This window comes from Rhinolophus ferrumequinum, chromosome 2 (assembly GCF_004115265.2).
Source record: "Rhinolophus ferrumequinum isolate MPI-CBG mRhiFer1 chromosome 2, mRhiFer1_v1.p, whole genome shotgun sequence".
Classification (NCBI taxonomy): Eukaryota; Metazoa; Chordata; class Mammalia; order Chiroptera; family Rhinolophidae; genus Rhinolophus; species Rhinolophus ferrumequinum.
In genome coordinates, this window is record NC_046285.1 from 73,261,298 (window position 1) to 73,284,902 (window position 23,605).

Consider the following 23,605-nt stretch of genomic DNA (forward strand, 5'->3'; position numbering starts at 1 on the left):
GTGTCTAAATTGGTTTATTTCCTTCCATTCTTATCTCCTGAGTCCTCTGAAAGTAGAAAGATAAGAAAGAACATGACATGGGTACTTGGGATTGCGGTACTTCTTGAAAGCCAACGTTGGCATTGAAACTGCCTAGGTATCTGCTACAGTTTCTGTACAGTGAGAGTACAGGAACCATCCTCCCCCATCCCCGGCCTCCCATCCACGTATGCAGCAGTCCTACATGTCCCAGAACACCCAGGGCACATTCCTGTCACTGTGCTCATCCTTCTTTGCCATCATCACCTGGATTATTCAGTTGATTACAGATGCTCAAAAATAGATTGGGAATAATGGAATAAACAAAAGAAGGAGTATGCTAATCAATTTACTGTGGAGAGTAAGAACCCCTTTGGGTTTAGAAATAGCTAGTTTAGGACTGAGGAAAAATAAGAAAGCTAAAGGAAAGATTGAAGTAATGAAAGGACTGATACTTTTCAGATGATATGTTAACATATAAGCTTTAGGAAGACATCTTTCAAATTTTGGCTCCTATCCTTGTCATTTTTCTGTGATCAGTGATGCTGTAAGACTTCTGGTGGTAATTTGCTTTAAATACAAATGATAATATTGTAACCTCATCAAAAAATATATGGGATTTAAGCAAGGGCATATTAAGATCTATAACTGCCCACTAGAAGTAAGCTAAGATTTTGCGTCCTTAATAGAGATGACAATGTTTAACAGTAGTACTTAAAATAATTATAGTTTAAAAAACTTTTTAAAATAACCCCTGTAGTTTCTCGCAAGTAGGAAATAATTATTTACTCGATATACTAAATGTACATTAAATACATATGGAATTTAAGTTCAAGTATATATTGCTTGGTAATTTGGGGGAAATCTTACTTAACCATGCTGGATCTGGAATTTTCCAACTTCTAATCACAAGACAGGATGGTTCATATCACACTGTGGGGATTCAATGCTTATGCCATGCAGTGCTTTGAGAGCCTTTGAGAAGAAACTACATAACTATATTGCTTTCCTAGGAAAGAGTTAAAACAATATTTTTCTAAAATAGACTTGTTTTATGAAGGGCACATAATTCATTGTTAAACATTACTATGCTTTGAAAACATTTCCTCCACCTACAGGTTTTGAAACAACTCAAAATACCAGTTTTCATCAAGAAAGTTTTGTATGTCAGTTAGTAAATATTGAGGTCTGGTGAGAGCTGCACAAAGAACTTAGCCAAATATTCACATAAGGGAAAGAAATGTAAAAGTACACTTCTACCAAATGTATTCAACTCTAGGACAAATTGCTTTCCCAAGTAAATTCTACAGAAAGCCTGTGCCTCATAACTCATTAGCAACATGATAACTGAGAATGCACTAGTCAGATTTCAATATTTTATTTCAGACGTTTGTAAAGTGCTCCCACACCCCGTCCACATTAAAAAGCCAAAATGTTAATAAAAAGGTAAAACCCCTCCACATTTCTTTGTGCCTGAAATGACTCTGCAGGGCACTGAGAGAAAGACTTGTTTCAGAATATGTTGTATCCTAATTAGTAGTTAATTCTTCTCTCCCATTTTATTTAGTTTGCTCTTTAAAAGACAGGTACCACCATAGAAAAACTGCACTGTCTTTAAGCAGTAGAAATATACCAAGAGATTTAAGACCTCATTGGCAACCCAGGTATTAAAAAACACAGAATTTTATGTAGTGGAGAAGAATGAAGAATTTGGTGAGTCTTAAGAATGTTCTTCATGAGAGAGTTTAGTTAAGAACACAACATTATTTATTTTGTTTATGACTATCTTTACTCTCTCCCTTAATTAAAACCGAGAAAGAAGGACATGTAATCTATAAAAATACATGATGACATTGAAAAGATAGTGTATTTGGAGCCTAAAGTCCCAGTTCTGTCTCTTACTAATTTTTATCATTGAGTTTTGGGCTTTAGCACTAAGTTGTAGAGAAGTAGGAAGGGCATTTTTGGAACTGAGTCTGCAAACCAGCAGTTTTGTTTTGGGCCTGTCAAGTTTATCAGTCAAGATGATGCTTACATAGTTTGATATATTCACATATGGTTAAAGACAAAAGACAGGTGAAACTAAAAATCTGACAGTGAGAGAGGGGCCAAAGATGGAGAGGAAAACCAGGAAAGTATGAAAACATGAAAGAGAAGAAAGTGTTTCAAGAAGAATGGGGGTTAGTCAACTGTGTTGAAAGCTGCTGAGAGATCAAATAGGATAAAACCGGAGAAGTTAACATGGTAACACGGAAGTCATGGGTGACCATAGAGGGGTAGAGATGATAATCTAATTAGTCTAGTATGATGAGGGTAGGCAAGATGAGGAGGAGACATTAACAAAGTTATTAGAATGCTGCTGTGAAGGTGATCAGATTAAAGTTCTAGTAGGATGTGGGCTTATTGGAGGGTATTTCAAAGACAAGATACTGCACCATGTTGATAGGTGATAAGAACAACCCACTAGATAAGTGCAATAGCAAAGATTTTGAGATAATGATAGAGAATGGAATCCAAAATACAATGGACAAGACAGCTTTTGTTAGCAGCAGGACCACTTAATTTATATTAATGCGGTGAAGATCCCAAATCAGTTGCTAGCTTGGGTGGTTGTTTGCTTCCATTTTATGGATAACATAAGAGACCAGGTAATGATAAAGGCAAAAGAGGGGTGACATAAAGATTTGGAAGAGAAAGAAAAGGTGTTAAACATTCATTTTAATGAGTATGTAAGTAGACATGTTCTGATAAGATAGATTTGTCCAGCCACATTGCTTAATCATTTAAGATTTATGGTCCTAAATTTCAAATAAAGGCAGTTAACATGGCTGCGTTTTAAACACAGCGAAACTCACCTGCTGAGGTATAGATATGAAATGGGGGAAAAAAGGGAAGAAGTCACTGAGAAGAAAGGTAAGATCTGAAGAAGAGGAAGAAAAATAAATTGTTGATGTATCATGATCACGTAAGAGGCAGAGATACAGAAATTGGTCAAATAAAAAAATAATTCTATCATTTGAAAAAGGAAGGAAGAAGCAGAGGATGGGTGAGGATGGGAAATACAGAGGGTGTCAAAAAATGTATACACATTTTAAGAAAGGAAAAACTGTGAAAATTGCAATACTCAATATATTCAGATAACAGAAGATGAATACAAGTCACATTTGACTTCTGCAATTACAAGAGGTGCTCAAAGTGGTTACCATCAGCATCCAGACACTTTTGATTATGGCGAACTACTGCTTGGGCAATGTTGACCAAAGTGTCCACTTGTATATATTTTTTTGGTACCCCTGGTATTGAAGTAGAGACCCTGGAACATTAAGGAATTTATATGTTTTTTAAGCTTAGTAAAGTAGGAAGTATATTGATCTACAGATTAAGTAGCAGATCAGCGGGGAGGAGATGAGAGAAGGAAAATAGCTGCAATAGTTATTAATAGCAGCTAATAATTCAGCATATTAATATTTTAATATATTCATAATAAGGGATATGTTAAATTGTATAATTGAGCTTAGGTGAGGAGAAAGCTAAGGTTAGGTGACAAGGATCCTAATTTTTTGAGTAATAGGAGTAGAGGGATGAGTCAGTGAAAGAGAATGCAGCGTCAGAAGAAGCTGCTTAAAGAGGTACGTATAATGGAAATGAATAAAAGAGGGCGAAGGAGGAGAAGGGCTGACATAAAAGGTACTCAGAGCATCCAATGTGTCAGACATTTTGCTACAACCTAGAGCTGCTCTTTGTACTGCCGGTTCCCTCACTCCTGTTACTTCCTCTTCCTTGAGTTCTACATTGGATTTACCAGTGTTCAATAAATATCTCATGGCAGAGGTGGCGGACGAAGGCAGACTCTTCCCCAGGGGGTCCAAGGGAGCCCTAAGCAGAAGACCTGAGACTTAATCCTTGCCATCTACACTGGGGATCATTACGCCAACTATTTTCTATTGACTGGGCCTCTATTTCTTCAAATTAAAAGGAGGTTGGACTACTAAGCTCTCACCCCTACCCCGCCCCAGTGGAAAACATTCTCAGGAGCTTCTACTTTGGTAGGATATTCAGTGTCATTCTTTTGTTTATTACTCTTGTTTAATACTTGTCAAATGCCACACATTCCCAGGCTGCGACTGTTACCACTTACTGTAACACTGTTTTCCATCAGCTCCCAGCTCAAAGCCAGGGTGGCAGGCACAAGTGAAAGATCCCACTGTGTTTATACAGCGCTGGCCACAGCGAGCAAGCTCCTCTGCACACTCGTTTATGTCTGCAGAGAGAAATACACGGTGGTTATGTCTTTGGAGCTCAAATTAAGAGTTATGTGTAAACCATAAAAATGAACGAGAGCATCCATTTCTCCTCAACCCCCAACATGAAGTGTAACAGTAAAATACCACTTAAGCTCCATATTTGCAAATAAACTAACTGCTAATGACGTTAACTTTAGTGTTCGTCTTATGCTCTCAAATACTTATTTTTATCAAAACCTGCTTGTATCTGTTAGTTGACAGAAAGAGAAAACAAATGAAAATAAATAGGCCTTGTCTGTCTCCTAATAATACAGGTAGAAGTCGTTGTACTTTGTCTTTAGGGATATATGTCACATTCTCAACCAAAAATGGTATCTCCCTGATTTAAGGTAGACAGGACATGTGGCTATAGATACGGCAGATTTGGGGCCTTTTTATGTAGCAATTTACAGTATATGTTGTATATATGATTGTTTCTGGGTCATGCTACTTAAACAGTGGTGCCCTCTCTTTCTCCTGACACCAACAGCCAAGTCTATTCAGTGTCACTTCATTTTGTGGCCCAGGTAGTCCCTGCTCCTTCCCTTTAAATGGACCCATCTCATCATTGTTTTTCCCCACTAGAACTTGCTCCTTGTATTGTCCTGAATGTCATCCTTATCAGGGTGCTTAAGAGAAATACTCATTCTTGGAAGGTATTAGTAAAACCCTAAGTAGGCAGTAATTTGGGGGATAGCCTTTCTAGGAATAATGCACCAGATATTAAAAAAGCAGGCAAACAAACAAACAAACAAAAAACTTTGCAAGAGATTATATAGAGAGATATATGTATATATTTGCCAATTTTCCACAAATATTTAACAAAAGCCTATTCTGCGCCAGGTGCTGAGCTGTAAACAGAAGACCAAAGCAGATATAGTCTGTGTCAGAAAAATGTTCTAACACAATCCACAGAAAATTATATCTTAGCTTAAAGAAAAAAATCCCAAAAATGAAAAACTAAACACCAATTTTTATGTCTAATTCTTTTTCATTTCCTCAAAGTGTTTATTAGTACCATAAGTCAGGAAACATTTTTCTATTTTCATAATTAATCCAAATAAACCGTTTCTCATGTCACTAAAATGTCATGATAAAAACGAAGGATTCTGTGATTTCTCAAAAGTTGTTAAAACAAAGACTGTCCCACAGGAATGACTTCATTTATCAGCTCTGGTCATGGAGTAATTTATCAGTTTCATCTTTGATTTGAAGTATGTCTGTTTTGCTATTTCTAGGAAGAGAAAAATGTAACCTTGTATAGAGTTTCCTTCTTTCCGTCTTCTTTTTTTTTGGTTTCAATTATCCCTAACTTCTGAGAACACTGATTTGTAGCACATACTTGCTTTTCAAAGCTTATCCCCACTTACTGTAGACTATAATAAAGAAATCCCTGTGTGGTTATGGAAGGTTTTGAAATATTAATTCTGGAATTCATTTCAGAATGAGAAACAGAAAACAAAAAGCATTAATTCTGAAACTAACCCAGAACTTTTTATTGTAACCAAAAATTTCACTGAGTTTTTATAGTATTATAAAAATACCTTTCAGAATGATCAAATAAGAATACAAATGTTCCTTTTTAAGCACAAATGAAAACACCTTTCTCCTAGCTGTTCTGACTATTCAAACTGAATTACCACAAAATTTCAAACAATTACACAATTAAGCCATCAGCTTCCACTTCCTACCTCCACAGGCCTTTTTGTCTTCAGACAGCTGGTAGCCTGGGTGACAGGCACACCTGGCCATTCCATTCACGCTCTGGCAGATGTGGGCACATCCATTCCCACCTGTGCAGGGGTCCATCTCTAAAAGCAATTAAGTGGTGATCATTTGCAATTAATTAACTTTAGAAAGATATACAGAGTAGAAGTGTGGAGAAAGGTAAAGAGGGAACTGGGGCCACTGGGTTTCTCACATAAAGAAAACTCTTTCCTACTTTCAGATGGAACTAATTCATCAAAAAGTTTCCATTATGTGATCTGAATCCCAAAATTGGGGGGGGGGGGGGAAAACACTTAAAAAAACAAAAAACTAAAGGATGAAGGCCAAAGATAAATTCGCTTAATTTCGCTCTTCTCAGAAGTCTATCTGATGGCCCAAATTAAATAGTCAGCAGAAACTCCTCCACACACCTTTGCTTGTTTTCTCTTTCTCTCCTCATCTTTTCTACAATTCTGAACAGCAGAATTATCCTTAGATAAAACTTTCTACCTCCTCTAGATCTCCTCTACCTCTGGATAAGCCAAAACGGTGTGAGGAGACGGCTGAGTGGAGAGACATGGGAGAGTCTTAACTACGCTGCCATGGAAATGAAATAAAGAAGCTCAGGTCCACTGGAATTAGTCAGCTGACCTCCTCTCCCTCACTTGCCCGTCCTAGTATTAGTTATATTCCCTGAAAGTCCAAAGGAATGTAAAGCCACACAACCTATGAGGAGCACTTACATACACACAGAGCTTATCGAATTCATGAGTTAAGTGATTCTGGTAATTCTATGAATCCAGCCTTGTGTCCATTACAAGCTGCTAGTGTGGAACTGCAGATTTCTACACCTGCCCTCACCCATACTTAAAAAATTAGTAATACACAGAATATTAAAAACAAAACAATGTATAAAGCTACCCTGCCCCCACATTCTCCCATTTTTAACCTACCCACTACCATACATAAATGCTTTCATTAGTTTCTTGTAAATCCATCCAGACTATGAAAGTACAAGAAAGTACAAGTACAAGATAGATCTATCTATCTATCTATCTATCTATCCATCCATCCATCATTTATCATCTATCACAGATATAATATACATTGTTTTGTTCCTTGTTTTTATGGTAGGGAGAGATTGAATTGAATTTGTAGATCAATTGGGGGATTATTGCCATTTGAACAATATTAAGTTGTTTGATCCATGAGCATGAAATGCCTTTCTATTTATTTTAGGTCTCTAATTTATTTCAACAATGTTTTATAGTTTCCAGTATATAATTTTTGCACTTCTTTTGTTAAATGTGTTCCTTTGTATTTTATCTTTTTTGATGCTATCATAAATAGAATTGTTTATTAATTTTACTTTCTGAGTGTTCATGGCTAGTGAGACAGGTTAGTGAGCATGTTGTTAGTTAGACAGGAAGGTCCCTGGTGGAATAAACAGAAAAACATTCATATCGTGAAACTCCAGGTTCTGGAATGTCTCCTTCACTCCAGGACAAAGATATGAGACCGTGCCTTGAGGTTAATAAACGATCTCAAATCTCTTCTGGCCGGACAAAGGAGCAGATCTGATAGATAGGAATAGGTTATGTCCTTAATCCCTTCAGGATGGGCAAACAGGACAAATCTGATAGATGAATTCCATTAGAAGGCTCCAGTCCCCTTCCCCAAGCAGCCAAGGGAAGGTATAAAAGTAAGAACTTTCGCCTCAATCACTGAGCTTCCCAGTTTCGGGTACCCCCTCCCGCTTGGGAGCTGCAACCTCTTCTGCCTCTAATAAACTATCTTCCTTTACAACCTTTTGCCTCTCCCTGGTTTGTATTTCCATTCTTCGGCTTCACGAGACAGGATCCCGGCCCTCACCCAGAAAATGTGGACAGATCGAACATCATTTACATCATTTGGGGACTCACAGAGAAATATTCCTACTTCACTAGTGTATAGAAATCTAATTTATTTTTATGTGTTGATCTTATAACCTTCAACTTTGTTGAATTTTTTATTGGTTCTAATAACTTTTCAAGTGAATTCCTTAAGGTTTTCTATATATGTACAAGATCATGTTTTCTTCAAATAGAGATACTTTACTTCTTCCTTTCAATTTGGGTGACTTTTATTTTTTTGCTTTTTTTTTGCTCTGGCTGGAACTTCCAGTACAATGTTGAATAAAAGTGGCATGAACAGACATCTTTGTCTTGTTTCTGATACTGAAAAGAAGCTTTCAGTATTTCCCTATTAAATATAACGTTAGCTGTGTGTTTTTTTATAGATTTCATTTATCAGGTTGAAGAAGTCTTTGTCCATTTTTAGTTTGCTGAGTTCTTTGTATCATAAAAGTGTGTTGGATTATGTCAAGTATTTTTTTTCTGCATCTATTTAGATGATCATGTGGGTTTTGTCATTTATTCTATTGATACGGTGTATTACATTAATTGATTTTCAGATGTTGGACCAACTTCATTTTCCTGAGATACATCCTACTAGATCATAGTGTATATTCCCTTTTATACATTGTTAGTTGTCATTTCCTAGAATTTTGTTGAGCGTTTTTTATATCTATATTCACAATCATATTGGTCTACAGTTTTCTTTCTTATGAAATTTTTGTCTGATTTTGGTATCAGCATAATACTGGCTTTATGGAATGAGTTAGGAAGTGTTCTCTCCTTTTCTACATTTTGAAATAATTTGTGAAGAATTTACATGAATTCTTCTTTAACTGTTTGGTATAATTCACCATTGAAAACATCAGGGCCTGAGTTTTTCTTAATGTGAAGTTTTAAAATTACTAATTCTATCTCTTTACTTGTTGTATGTTTAACTAGATTTTCTATTACCAGAAGTCAGTTTCAGCAGTTTTTGTCATTCTAGAAATTTGTTCACTTCATCTAGGTTATCTAATTTGTTGTGATACAGTTGTTCGTAGTATTACCTTATTCTCTTTTTTATTATTTCCTTAGGGCCAATAGTGATGTTCCCTCTTTCATTTGGGATTTTAGTAATTTGAATCATCTCTCTTTTTTCCTGTGTGAGTCTAGAGAGAGGTTTGTCAATTTTACTTATCTTTTCAAAGGAATAACTATTGGTTTTATTAATTTTTTTCTTGTTTTTGTCTTCTCTAGTTTATTAATTTCTATATTAATCTTTATTGCTATCTTTCTTTTTTCTTACCTTTCCCTGTTCTTTTTCTCCTTGTGTTCCTTCTGCCTAGTATCAACTCTCTAAGAAACCCTTACATTTAAGTCTACAGATTCAATTTGCTCCCCAATTTCTCTCCCTCTCTCTCTTTCTCTCTCATAGACACACACACACACACACACACACACACACACACACACACATTGCTGGAACTTTTCAGTTTTGTTTCATTTCTTCATTGCATCTGTATGTTTTGTCACAGGTTAAGAAAAAGATGTTGACCTACACAGCCATGTTTATACCAGAAACTTTATTTCTTTAATCCATATCCCCTACTACCAGCACTCAAGAAATGAGTTACGTAACTTCGTTTCTTAACTCTGAAAAGTGAGAGGTCAATTCTATCAGATGCAAGATTATAAAGTAGATTGCAATTATCTTTTGTATGCTCTTTTCATTGACCACTACCTCTGGGAACCTCTTCTCTAGATTTACTGTAATCTCCTATTGTCCCTAATGCCTTCTTGATGCCCAAGTTCTCCAAATATGAGATGTCTAATGTGATTCTAAGTGTATATAGAGGAAATAGTTAAATGGAGAAGAGCAAAGGGAAAGGAAGTGAAGTATTCTACACTTCACTTGAAGTGGTAAAATGATGCCACCAGTAGAGAATTTAGCTATATATAATGTAATATCTGGAGCAAACAGTAAAATGATACACTTAAAACTTCTATGAAAGGAACAAAATAAAATTCTAAAACCAAAAAAATGATAAAGTAACCTACAGGAAGACAGGACAAAAAAACAATAACAAACAAAAAACAAACCCAAAACAAACAGAAACAACAAACAGAAAATATGGCAGACAAGCTATATCAGATCAATAATTACATTAATGTAAATGGCTTATTGCACAAATTAAAAGGCCCAAATTTAGGAAGTGGATTAAAAAACATGACCCAAATATATATCTATATATTGTCTATGTGAAGCTCACTTCAAATATAATGAAATAGGCCAATCAAAAGTAAAAGCATGGAAATGTATATATATATCATGCAAACATCAATTAGAAGAAAGCAGGAATGGCTACATTAATATCAGAAAAAGCAGATTTCAATGCAAAGAAAATTATCAAGGACCAAGATATTATATAATAAAAAGAGTAATAACAAAAGAGTCAGTACAGCAGGAAGCCATAACAATGTATATATGTATAAGGACCAAACAACAAAACTGAAAAATATGCAAAGCAAAAGCTGATAGAAATGAAGAAGAAATAGACAAATGCATGATATAGTTGGAGGCATCATCACCAATTAATAATATAGCAACTAGACAAAAAGCCATCAAGAACACAGAAGAACTTAACAAGGCCATTAATCTATAGTATCTCATTAATAATTATAAAACACTCCACTTAATAACAGCAGAATATACATATTTGACAAGTGCACAGCTAAAGCAGTGCTGAGAGAGAGAGATTTATAGAACTAAGTATATTAGAAAAAAGTAAAGGTGTTAAATCAATAATCTAAGTCCCCAACTCAAGAACTTAGAATAAAAAAAGCAAAATGAACCCAAAGCAAATAGCATGAAGAAAATAAGGAAGATAAGAGCAGAAAGGAATGAAATTGTAAAGAGAAAAACAATAGAGAACATTATTGACATAAAGAGCGGGTTCACAGAATAGATCAATAAATTTGACGATAAAATAGGGACAAGGAAAATATGAGAGAACACACAAATAACCAATATCAGGACTGAAATGGGATATTGCTATATACCCTGATGACATTAAAAGTATAATAAGGAACTACTACAAACAACTCTGCAAATATAAATTTGGCAACTTATGTGAAATGTGCTAATCTCTCAAAAGAAATACAAACAACCACAACTTGTTCACATGAAATAGAGAATTAGTATGGCCCTATAGCTGTGAAAAAATTCATTAATAATTTAAAGTCTCCTAAAGAGAAATCTTCAGTCACAGATGGTTTCACTAGAGAATTCTGCTAAACATTTAAGGAAGAATTAATATTGATTCTACAATTTCTTCCAAAAAATAGGAAATTAAATACTTTCTAGTATACTTTATGAAACTAGTTATTATCTTGATATCAAAGCCAGGCAAAGACAATACAAAAAAAAAGAAGGAGAAGGAAGAAGAAGAGGAGGAGGAGGAGGAGGACGAAGAGGACAAGGAGGAGGAGAAAAGCAATACTACAGATCAATTATAACTTGTCAATAATAATGCAAAAAATCTTGCAAATATTAGCAAATCGAATATAACAATATGTATACAAAATTTATGTAACAAGACCAAATAAAGTTTATTGCAGCACACAAGGCTGGTTCATTATTCAGAAGTCAATCAATGCCATTCTCCATATTTACAGAGTAAAGAAGAAAATTCACATCATCACATAAATAAATGCAGACAAAGCATTTGACATAATTCAACACACATTTGTAATATAAAGAAAAAAAGAATGTCAGAATATGGGATAAATGGGTACCTCCTGAACTTGACAAAGAACATATACAAGAAATCTATAACTAAGATTATATTTAGTAAAAGAACAAACGCTTTTCTCTCAAGACTGGGAGCAAGGCAAGGATGTTTATTCTCATCGTTCTATGTAACACAGTGCTAAAAGATTTAGCTGGTGAATAAGGCAAGAAAAGGAAACAAAAGGATTAAAGGTCAGATAGGAAGAAATAAAACTGTTTCTATTTGTGTATGACATGTTTGTCTCAAAATCCTAAGAAATTTACAAACTTCTAGAACTCAAAAATGAGTTCAGCAAGTTAATAGGATGCATGATACACATGCAAAAATCAACTGTATTTATATATACTATTAATAAACACACGGAGAGTTAAATTAAAAAGACAGTGACATCTGCAATCACTAATAAAATGACATACTAGGTGTAAATCTAACAAGACAGCTATAGGATTTGTATGCTGATAACTACAAAACACGGATGAAAGAAACCACAGATAGATAAATTAATAGATACACTCACTGTGTTTATGAATTGGGAGACTCAATGTTATAAACACACATTTCCCCAAAGTTAATATACAGGACTAATGCAAATTCTTATCAAATATCCCAGAAAAATTTTTGTATATGTAGACATTTTTTCCCCAAAAAAATATATGGAAGGTAAAGGAAGTAAAACAGCAAAACATTTGTGAAAAAGAAGAATGAGGTGGGATCAATGCCTCTACTTGATTTCAAGACTAATTGAAGCTGTGTGGTAATGGGTGAAAGATACATGCAGAAATCAATGGAAGAGAATGGAGAGCCCAGAAACAAATTCACACAAATACGCCTACTTCATTTTTGAAAAAGGTGCAAAATTCAGTGAACAGGATAACCTTTTCAACAAATGCATAGTCAACCAAATGAATCTTGACCTAAATATCATATCTTAAAAAAATTAACCAAAAATGGATCACCAACCTAAAGGTAAAACACACACACACACACACACACACACACACACACACACACAAAACTATTTTAAAATATTTTTAAAAATCAGCTTTATTAATAACCACTAGAAAATTGGCATCAAACCATATGAAAATATTTAAACAAACATGTATATCCATACCATGGAAAACTACAGACTATTGCTACATGCAAGTGCTGGGATGAATCCCCAGAAAATGATGTTGAGTGAAAAAAGCCAATCTGCAATGATTACATACTGCATAATTCTATTTACATAATATTCTTGAAAAATGATACATTATAGAAATGGGGAACATATTAGTATTTGTCGGGAGTTAAGGAGGAGATAAGCCTGAAAGGAAAGTGATTGTGGCTGTAAAATTTCAAGATGATGGATTCTTGTGGTGATAAAAATCATCTGTATCTTGACTGTATCAATATCAATATCCTGGTTGTGATATTGTATTATAATTTTTCAAGTTGTCACCATTGGAGGAAACTGGATAATGGTACATGAGATATTGTCTCACAAACTGTATATGAATATAAAATTATCTCAAAAGAAAAAGTGTAATGATAAAAGCAAAGCTGCATGAAAACAAAATGAATAGAGTTTCAGTGACCGGTGGAAAAATATCAAAAAGAAAATATAATATAACTGGAATCTCAGAAGGAGAGGGGAGAGAACAAGGAAAATAAAATTTTTTGAAAAAATAATGACCAAACATTTTCCAAATTTGATGAAAACTAAACCCACATACTCAAGAGTCTCAATGATAGAGAGACCAAGAGGCTCAAGCATGATAAACACAGAGAAACCTAACCATGACACATCACGATCAAATTGATGAAAACCAGCGATAAAGAGAATATCTTAATAGAAACCAAAGGACAGCAAAAAGAGAAGAAAAGAGAAAAAAGACTTTTGTATCTTGTTGAAAACCATGTAATACAGAGGACAAGGGAACATCTTTAAAATTCTGGGGGAAAATAAAAATAAACTTAACAACATATAAGTATGTATCCAAAATGGATATGACATAAATAGAGAAGACATAAAGACATTTTTAGGAAAAAAAACAAACAACTGAGAGTATTCATCACCACCAAACTAAACTACAAAAATGTTGAAGGATGTCTTTTGGGTAGAAGGTAAATGACATCGTATGGAAATTTGAACCTACACAATGGAATAAAGAAAGCAAGAAACTGCATATGTGGATAAAAATAAAGGCAGCTTTTGTAATTCAAAAATATATTTAATATATATTTATGTGAATTAAAGCAAACATAATAAAATGTATTATTGTGTTTGTTAATTTGACAATAGTCCACAGCAATGAAACATAAAGAAATGGAAGTATATTTTTGTAAGATTCTAACATTATACATAAAGCAGTAAATATCATTTTGAAGATAGACTACAATAAGTTAATGATGTATATTGTCAATCCTAGAATAACAACTATTTCTAAGGAGGTATAACTAGTAAAGTAATATCAGAGATAAAATGAAATATAAAAATCCTTAACTAAAGAGAAGGCAGAAGAGAGGAAAAAGAAATAATGAACAGATTAGATAAGTAGGAAACAAACAGCATTCTCATAGATTTAAACCCATATAGAAAAGTACATTAAATATAAGTAATCTAACTACTCATATTAACAGGTAGCAGTTTTCAGACTTGGAAAAGAGCAAGACCAACTATATGCTATCTACAGTAAACTTATTTTAACTGTAAAGAATAAAATATATCTGTTTTTAATATACATCATTTTTTAAAAAGGATGAAAAGAATATACTATAATATCAACTGACCAAAAAAGTCTGGAAGAGCTATGTTAATTTAGGACAAAGTAGATTTCAGGCAAAGTTGATTAGTATGAAAAGCGACATTCATACTGATAAAGGGATCAATTTTTCAAGAAAATATAATACCATTCTAAGTGTGTATGCACTGAGTAACAGAGCTTCAAAATACATACAGCATAAACTGATACAACTGAGAGGAGAAGTAGACAAGCCCATACATAGAATTGGAGATTTCAACATTCCTCTACCAACAACTGATAAGACAAGTGACAGAATCATAATAGGTGACACATATAAGTAATGAGCTACAATATTAAGTATGACTTAAACAACTATCAAATATCTTAATTAACTGACATTTATAACTTCAGTCAATAATTGCAGAATATACATTTTTTTCAAGAATATTTAACAAGATAGACCACATTCTGAGCTAAAAACCAAGTCTCAATACATGTAAAATGATTACAGATATACAGAGTATAATACCTGATCAAAATTGAGTTAAAAGAATACAAAATGACATTTGGAATTTACTCAACATTTAGAAATTTAACAATGCAATTCTGATATCCATGACTCAAGGAATAAACCTCCAGGGAATTAGAAAATATTTTGAAGTGAATGAAAACATCATCAAGATGTGTAGGGGAAAACTAAAGTAGTGCTTAGAGAAATTTATAGTTTAAGTGATTATATTAGAAACACAGTAAGGCCTAAAATTTAGAAATTTGTAAAAAAAGATCAAGTCAACCCCAAATAATAAAGATAAGAATGAAATCAGTGAAATAAATAAACAATATAGACAATCAATGAAGTGAAAGGTTGGTTTTTGAAAAGGTCAATGAAGTTGATAAACCTCCAGATAAACTGATCAACAAGAAAGACAGGACATACCATATTTTCCTGTGCACGTTTTGCCCAAATTTGAGAAGGAAAAATAAGGGTGCGGATTATACATGGTTAGTACTAATTCCATATCTATACTATTTATATCAAATGTGTCTTTGTCATTTACCACTTTCCAAAGGATGCATTGCATAAACAGCCATAGAGTTATTCTTGAGTTATTTGTAAAATTAAACACATACTTACCTTGTAAATTACACGGGCCAATTTACACCTCTTAATTTTTAAGAAAAAAAAAACAAACACTTTTAGAATCTGTAAAAATATACACTGAAGCAGCTAAATGTTATTTTACTTTAACCGGTGACAGAAATTGCAAATTTAAAGTCAGGATTTTTTCTCCCTGAAAGATGCTCTATTACACTTCCTCAGGTTTTCTAATGACCAGAATTTTGGCAGTTAAAGACAGGATTAAAGATACCATAGAAAGGATCTGGCTACTTCTTTTCTTAGTGTGACTACCTTCCAATTCATTCACACAGCACTCTCTCAAATTCGCTTCTCAAAAACATATGTTGGTAACCTCTGTGCACGTTCTCATAGGCCACAGAGCGTGTGCTAAAAGCATTTACTAGTTAGAGTCCCCTGCTTTCATCTCTCTTTAGATTCACACTTCTTGACTTTCAAAATTTCGAAGCCAGTGAGTCTACACATAAGGGTGATATATCCATGTGTAACGAAGCACCCATGTGGCTAAACAATGCACATCTTCATACGAGAGGATATAGTGACATTTTACCAGGAACATGTTCTGGCCCAAGAAATATGTTCCTCAGAAAAATTACTTGACTATATGGTAATAAAAAATAGCCACTCTAAAATTCCAATAGCTTCTTTAATTGTTGATATTTGAAATATAATGGGCTCTCGATTTGTGCAGTAATCCTATAATGTAGAGGATCTCTGGGAACTTCTTGTCTCTGAACCTATTCCCACTCTTCTCTCAAAACTTAGGTATTATTAGCTCTTAAAAGCCTTCTCTGACCCCCTCCATGCTGGCAAGGTGCTCTTAACTTGGGTTCCCATAATATACGAGGCACATCTTCCCCACTGTGCTCCTACAATATGCACTGTCTCCCTCACTAGACCAGGAGCTTCTAGGGGTCAGGTACATTTGATTTTTGTATCAAAGAACTCTTCATTTCCAACCCCAGTACCTGGCACATAATAGGAATTTGAAAAGGCCCCTTGCATGAAGGAAATGGATGGCAAAGCAACATGTGACAGGATGGTGAGGAAGGTAAATAGATTTTCTATCTGGTGACATACCATATGGCTATCTCAAGCCTGAAAGAAAGAAATCCTCAAGGCAAAAATGAGATAAAACAATCATTTGGTACATGCTCTTCTAAAAGAGACAGAAAACCCCCCAAGCCTTTAGACTTTCCTTTTAAGTTTTGCTCATTACTAATATTATTCATTTCATACACTCACTATATCTGTTCAAGTCCCTCAGCGAGTGAAGACTTATTTCTAGCAGAGCATTACGGATCCCTTTCAACTAGTCCTAGATAAAATGCAAGAAACCTATTTAGTTCATGGAGAGAAGCTCGGCTGCCTTTGGAGCTTCTACATGCTTAATGAACTGCATGCTCCCTTTAAAGACTAATCCAAAGCAACTAGAGTGAAGGTCATTATGAGGCTTACAAGGGTGCTCGGACATGAAATGCTTGCTAAGAACCTAACTGAGATTTGTAACTGACAGCATCTCGGTTTATGGGACAGTAAGATTATATTCATCAAAGTACAATATAAGACTTTGTATTGACTGCACGGAGAATCCAGCCACATCTTCCTATGCTGCTATGGTTTAGTCTAGCTGTCAATTTGGCAGTTCCTGGGTTGCAAATTGTGGACACAATTGCTTAACATTCATGTCTGGTTCACATCCCAGCAGTGACAGTTCACCATCTACAATCATGTTTCCTAACTGCAGTCCAGCCCAGCTGGAGAGCCAATTTCTAACACAATTGCAGCTAGCTCTGACAAGAGGCCTGGTAGTCAAATGCCACATTCTCTGAGGTGCGTGGAGACTATCTGTTTTGTGAAGCATTAATAGATGCAATGAGAAAGCCAATGGACAGGAACTAAACATTCTTTTAAAAGTTAAGCATCTTATTTAAAAAAATGTATTCCTCAGAACTGCTGTAATAATTATTGTCTAGAATATTCATGTTGACATTTAACATGTTAAACTTTCAAAATGGCATACAGAAAAGATCAAAGAGACATCAATGTGCAGCCTGACTCTGCCAAAGCCACTAGCTCTGGACCTTGGGACAATCACTTGACTTCTTGGAGCCTAAGTCCCTTATCTGTAAAACAAGCATAACAGCAACTATAGAATTGTTGTGGATATTAAGTGAAATAAGATATGCAAAGAAATTAATGCAATACCTAGATTATAGGAACTCAATATTATGTTAGTCATTATTAGCGTAAATAGAGTAAAAAGAGAAAGTGAAATGGACAAGTAATAATAAGTTAGCATCAGAGAGAGAGATTTTAGAATTTAAGATATTTGAAGTAAAACAATTATGAGTGGTAAGAAAATCCAGAGTGTATTTGGGCTTCTGTATAGCTAAACCTGACTGGAGTTGGGGAAATAAAGAATCCTTCTGTAGGGAGTTAAAAGAATCAAGACAAATATTGAAGTCAGCAAAGATTTACTAAATTCTTACTATGTGTAAGGTACTGGGAAAAAAGACAAAGTATTCCCATTGCCCTCAAGGAGTTTACGCTCTGTGGGAGATGAAAAAGTATGTACATACGGGAAAAGATGTAGAGAAAAATCGAGTATTAGAAACAGAGCTGGAGTCCAGAAAGAATAAGGTCTCAAAATCTGAAGGAAGAAACTTTCAAGAAGAAAGTCAAGGGCAAACAGGGTCAATTGCTGAGGGGTGCAGAGTCAACAAAAAGGGCTAGCGTTTTATGAGTGTTTCCCTTGTGCTAAGTATAGTTTCAGGCATTTCTCACATATTTGTTCATATATCATTCAAGTAAGATAAGTATCTATTGGATGACAGCAGGAAGTAAGGAGATGAATTTGGAAGAGCTAATAGCTCTGAGCTTCATATATAAATCTTTAATAAATAACAATAATCATTATTATAATTATAGATAAATAATTATTAAATTTACGGATAAAATTTGTATAGTGCTTAATATGTTCCAAGCACTGATGTGAAAGCTTTGCATACGTTCATTAATTTAATCTTCACAGCAACTCAATGAGGTAGGTAGAATTTCAATCTCTGTTTTATAGATGAAGAAATTCATGAAGAAAACGTATCCAAGGTCTCGAAGCTAAAAAGTGACAGAATTGGAATTTGTGGCAAAAGATGGCTTGAAACTTAGGTGACTGAATTCAGAACCTGTTTCCTAACTCTTACACTATATTGGAGGAAGAGAAGCCTGGGTTCTCTCGTGATAGCTTTAGAGATGGGCTGCTTACAAAGACAGATTATAAAGGGTGATGTACCCAGCTGTTGAGAACTTCCAAAAATAAACTGAAGAGATAGAGAATTAATGTTGAAGAGAAGTAAAGTTGGACGACAATGATGAATAAAGAGGACATAAAAGCTAAAGGAGAAATGGGGTTTTTGTTCCCGGGAGGTGGGGAAAATTGCACTGAGGAAAAGTTTGAGCATATACAGGAATTTATTTCTAAATCTCAGTAAGAGAGCAATGATATCCATTGATAGGAGGCCCTATGAAGGTTGACCTGGATTGGCTATAAGTCGTATGAGCACAGGATTTGGTGTCACTGAGAAGTCTGAATTCTAGTCCTGTTGCTGTCAAGAAACAACTCGGCAAACCTGAAATCTACTCCTTGTGCTTTAGGTTTCTAACCATTTATTGTGAGTCTGGAAACTTACTATGTTCTTCACGTGCATTATCTTCTTTAATTTTCATTCACAACCTTATGATATATGTACACTTATTATGCCCAAATCACAGATGAGGAAATGCCAACAAGTTTAAATAACTACTCATTGTTACAGTGAGTGAGGGAGCTGGGACTCCAAACTAGCTCTATCTGATCCCATAGTCCTATATACCGTGTTTCCCCGAAAATAAGACCTAACTAGAAAATAAGCCCCAGCATGATTTTTCAGGATGACATCCTCTGAACATAAGCCCTGATGCATCTTTTGGAGCAAAAATTAATATAAGACCCGGTCTTATTTTCAGGGAAACATAGTACTACTAGGTTGTAGGGCTTCCCTAATAACCCAACGTTACCAATGAGAAAAAATTGGTTTGAGAATTTTGAACCCAATCCACAATTATGGTGCATAAATACAGGAAGACAGGAGTTGAGAACAATGGCAGCAGTGCCAATGGGGGATCAGTTATGTGAAATCAAATACATGTGTAGCACCAACTCTGAGGACCCAGTTCTAGTGCTGGCTAGGGAAAACCTGTGCCTAGCATTGTGAGTGATTTTCTTCTTAACCCGTGGCATTTATTGAGTGGATGGTTGGTTAGGTAAGGCGTGTACAGAAGTAATTTGGAGAGGATGCTACAACATGGGGTGATTTAAAAGTTAAAAAAACAACAAAAATGAATCTTCATTGCATAGCTCATACTAAATATGGAAATTATTTCACAAGAACTTTCCTTTTAATGGTGCAGGAAGGATGTTGGATAGTACGGGTTTACAACTTGGGATCCTAGACTTTTCAAGGAAAGTCAAATTTCCAGATCACACACACACAGACACATATAAGTATATATGTATACATAACTATATATGTATATATTTAATTTAAATATATATGTGCATATATATATACATATATATATATATAATATAATTTTTAATTTTTAGTTTGGGAAATGCCAAAGTACAAAAAGTTCAAATTGTTTCCAAAGTGCTACTGCAGCTTAATACCTGCCATCAATAATTTCCACGAATAAAGGAATTTTCTGACAGACCGATATTAAAAACAAGCACAGTTGGAAATTCTATTAAAGCAATGGTAGATATAATTCCTAGACGTATTTGCTAAAGGTACAATAGGTCAGTGAAGACCATTGACCTTAATCCTCCAATATGTCATTTGTGCAGCTTCTAGATGATCTCTGCAATTATCAAAGGATTCAGGCGAACATTTCCTTAGGTCAAATATCACAAAAATAGGAAATATAGGACATTTTCCAGTTCTGAACTAATCAGTCATTAAGCCCTTACTGAGAGATTATTATACATACAGGGCACTTGCACCTTAAGGATTTTGTCAAATTTGAATTCACATGAACGACCTTTTAGACTTCTAAAATATTTCATAACTCTAAGGTCAGAACAGGATTATTAACTTGTTTTCCACAAGATATACAGTAGTGATGTGATTTTCTAGAAATCAAGAAAGGATTTGAATTTAATGTTCTATTGCTTCTAGTTTTCAATACATGTATGTTAGGCTGGGCTGCCTGAAGGTTTAAGTTTGCATAAAAATTAGATGCCATAAATTGTACAACTAACCCTTGTACACTAACAATTTTAATCACTGAAATTTATCTTAAAGAAATTATCATGCATGGGAGGAAAAGACTTATCTGTAAGAACATTTATTGCAATATTCTTTAAAATAAATTAACAGGTACAAATCTAAGTTTCCACTATCAGTAAATTGGAATAGTCCAATTATAAAAATAATGGTATGTTATACATTATACAGTCAGCTTGAAAAATCATGGGTTACAGAGTTATAGTCCTGGGTTCAAATCCTGGTTCTGCCACTTCCATGCTAAGAAATCTTGGGCCAATTTCCCAACCTCTACTGTGTTTCATTACCTTTTTGTAAAACGGGGATGGGAACAGTGCCTACTTTATGTAGCTGCTATGAATTTAAACGAGATAATGCATTAAATTTACTTTTTGGTGGTGAATGACAAAAAGGTAATTCTAAATAAATATAAGCTATTATTATAGTGCCATAATTAAAAACCCCATAGTAGAAACTTATATTAAACAACGTTTGTAAAATATGTATGTAAAGTGAATTGTATAATAGAAGATATAGTATAATCATGTTTCACAGAGGAGTGTTTATTTATGCAAATAAAATACTTGAATAGAAAATGGCAATTTTTACCAATATGGTAAAAAAAATGTTACTTCTGTGTGGTGTTATGGGTGGTTTCTTTTCTGTTATTTTATTATCCATTTGTTCCAAATTTCCTTCAATGAACCTGCATTGCTTTTATAATAGAAGGTGTAAAGCCATAAAAATAAAATGAATTGTGATGCATACATTGATCCATGACAAAGTTAAAAGGACCTCAGTAGAAGTTGCTGATATCAGTCTGTCAATAGTTCCTGAGGCAAGAGATGCTAATGACACCAAAAAGACCACAGGGACAGGAGAGGTGTGGAGGGAGACTCGGTATTCAATACAAAGTAATAGAATTTGAAGTTGATGACAGTGGCCCAAATAGTCAATGTCTGCTGAAAACATAAAAGGCACAGTTGAAAACATTAAGATCACTCTCACTGAAGTACAGAATAATTGTTTCTAATGATCTGCAAATGGAGTGATTTTCTTTCAGTTAAATTTGTAAGGCCCTGGTTAAATTCATTACCTACTTTATGCTTCATTTGGGGCTATTTTTATTTTTAGTTCAGTTTTAGATGTCACTTCAGGGTCTGGGCAGGTCCATTTCCATGGTGAAAGGCAGTGGGACACAAACCTGGAAGGCTGTCTGAGCTAAGACCTGTCATTTGAGAAGACATCTCATTTTGTATGTATACAAGCGTCTGTGTGGTGGTTATGGTCAATTTCTGTTTCCTCCCCTTGACTGTTTGGTCTTATTAGCTGCTGTCCTTCTTCTAGTCCCTATCTCAGTCCATGGCCCAAAGCAGGCACTCACTAAGTAGTCTAAAGGGATGAGTTTAAATAAGGTATTTAGTCTCTTAAAGACTATTTTTATCCCATTTGTAAACATAGGGTAACTAGGTTTCAAATCTTTTAAGACCACCATACACTTGTTAAATAAAATTTTACACAAACACCTAGTGTACTAGATGGTTAAATAGTGGATAAAACCATGGAACAGTTCTACACTTGGATCCTTCCCTTGTCACACACATGCACACACACAAATGTGTGTACACAGAATGTCTTCCTCGAGTACCTTCTTCAAAATACTCAACCTGTTAAGTTCAAGCAAGTTCCTATGAGCATTTAATTTGAAAACTACTAAACTAGACAATCTCTAAGATTCTTACTTCCTATGATTCTAGTTCTCAACAAAGGCTGCTCAGCTGTTCTCCTTTCTATTCCGCAACCTCTCAACCAATTAGCAAATTACATTCTAATTGATGGAAAATTCAGCCCCTTAGCCCATTTCTCTTACACCTTCGTTTGCAATGCAAGAAGTGCAAGCATGATACTTACTGATGTTCTCTCAGGCCATCATGGAGATATTCCTAAACTCTCTCCTCTGCCCTGTTTACCTCTTCCCTATTTAACTTGTAATGGCCCCCAAAGTGATATGTCCTCCACCTCCCTAGCCCCTAATGATCTCAGATTAAGCAGTCTAATAATTTTCTCCTTATTGACTTCCCTATTATAATTATACACGGGTTACTGTTATGCCTGACTCCCAAATAGGGAACCCTGAAATGCTCTTCTCTTTGTATCTTCAATCTCTCATTATACTCTCTAGTTTCTTCCTCAACTCAGTTATAACTCTTACTGTTACATCACTGTTGAAAATTATTTAATAATACCTGAATCGTAACAGATTAATCGTCAAAGTGATTTTCCTAAAATTCCAACTTTATTACGTCACTTCCCAGCCAACAACAGATATAGGCTCCCCTACTTTCTTTTCTGCATCAAGCCTAAACTCAACCTGACTTCCAAGACTTCCTAAAATTCAGTGCTTCTACTCTCCTTATAAAACTTTTACATTTACAAATTAAAATTGCATAAAATTATTTTTGTTTATCCACATGCAAGATAAACAAGACTGACAATACCCTGTGCTGGTAGATACGAAAGAATTAGTCAGCCCTTTAATACACTGATGTGAATGTAAATTGGTTTCCTTTCTTGAAGACAGATTAGTAAATTATTTAAAAAGATTTAAAAACTATACATATTTTACATTCAATAATTCCATATTTAGAAATATATCCTAAGGAAATGCTATGACAAATGTCCAAAGATTATGCACTAGAACATATTAACTCAAGTTTCCATTTATCAGGGATTAATCAGAAAAACTATGGCAACTGGATATTGTG

General features: G+C 34.6%; 1 protein-coding gene across 1 annotated transcript in view; it reads right to left on the minus strand.

The window, feature by feature from the left end:
• LOC117036907 (EGF-like and EMI domain-containing protein 1) overlaps positions 1-23,605 on the minus strand; it is a 567,893-nt gene that overhangs the window by 102,184 nt on the left and 442,104 nt on the right. Inside the window, exons 7-8 of the mRNA XM_033132361.1 lie at positions 5,993-6,112; positions 4,157-4,279 (exon numbers count right to left, since the gene is read on the minus strand). Of these exons, the coding sequence (XP_032988252.1) occupies positions 4,157-4,279; positions 5,993-6,112 (243 nt within the window). The remainder of the gene's footprint in view (positions 1-4,156; positions 4,280-5,992; positions 6,113-23,605) is intronic.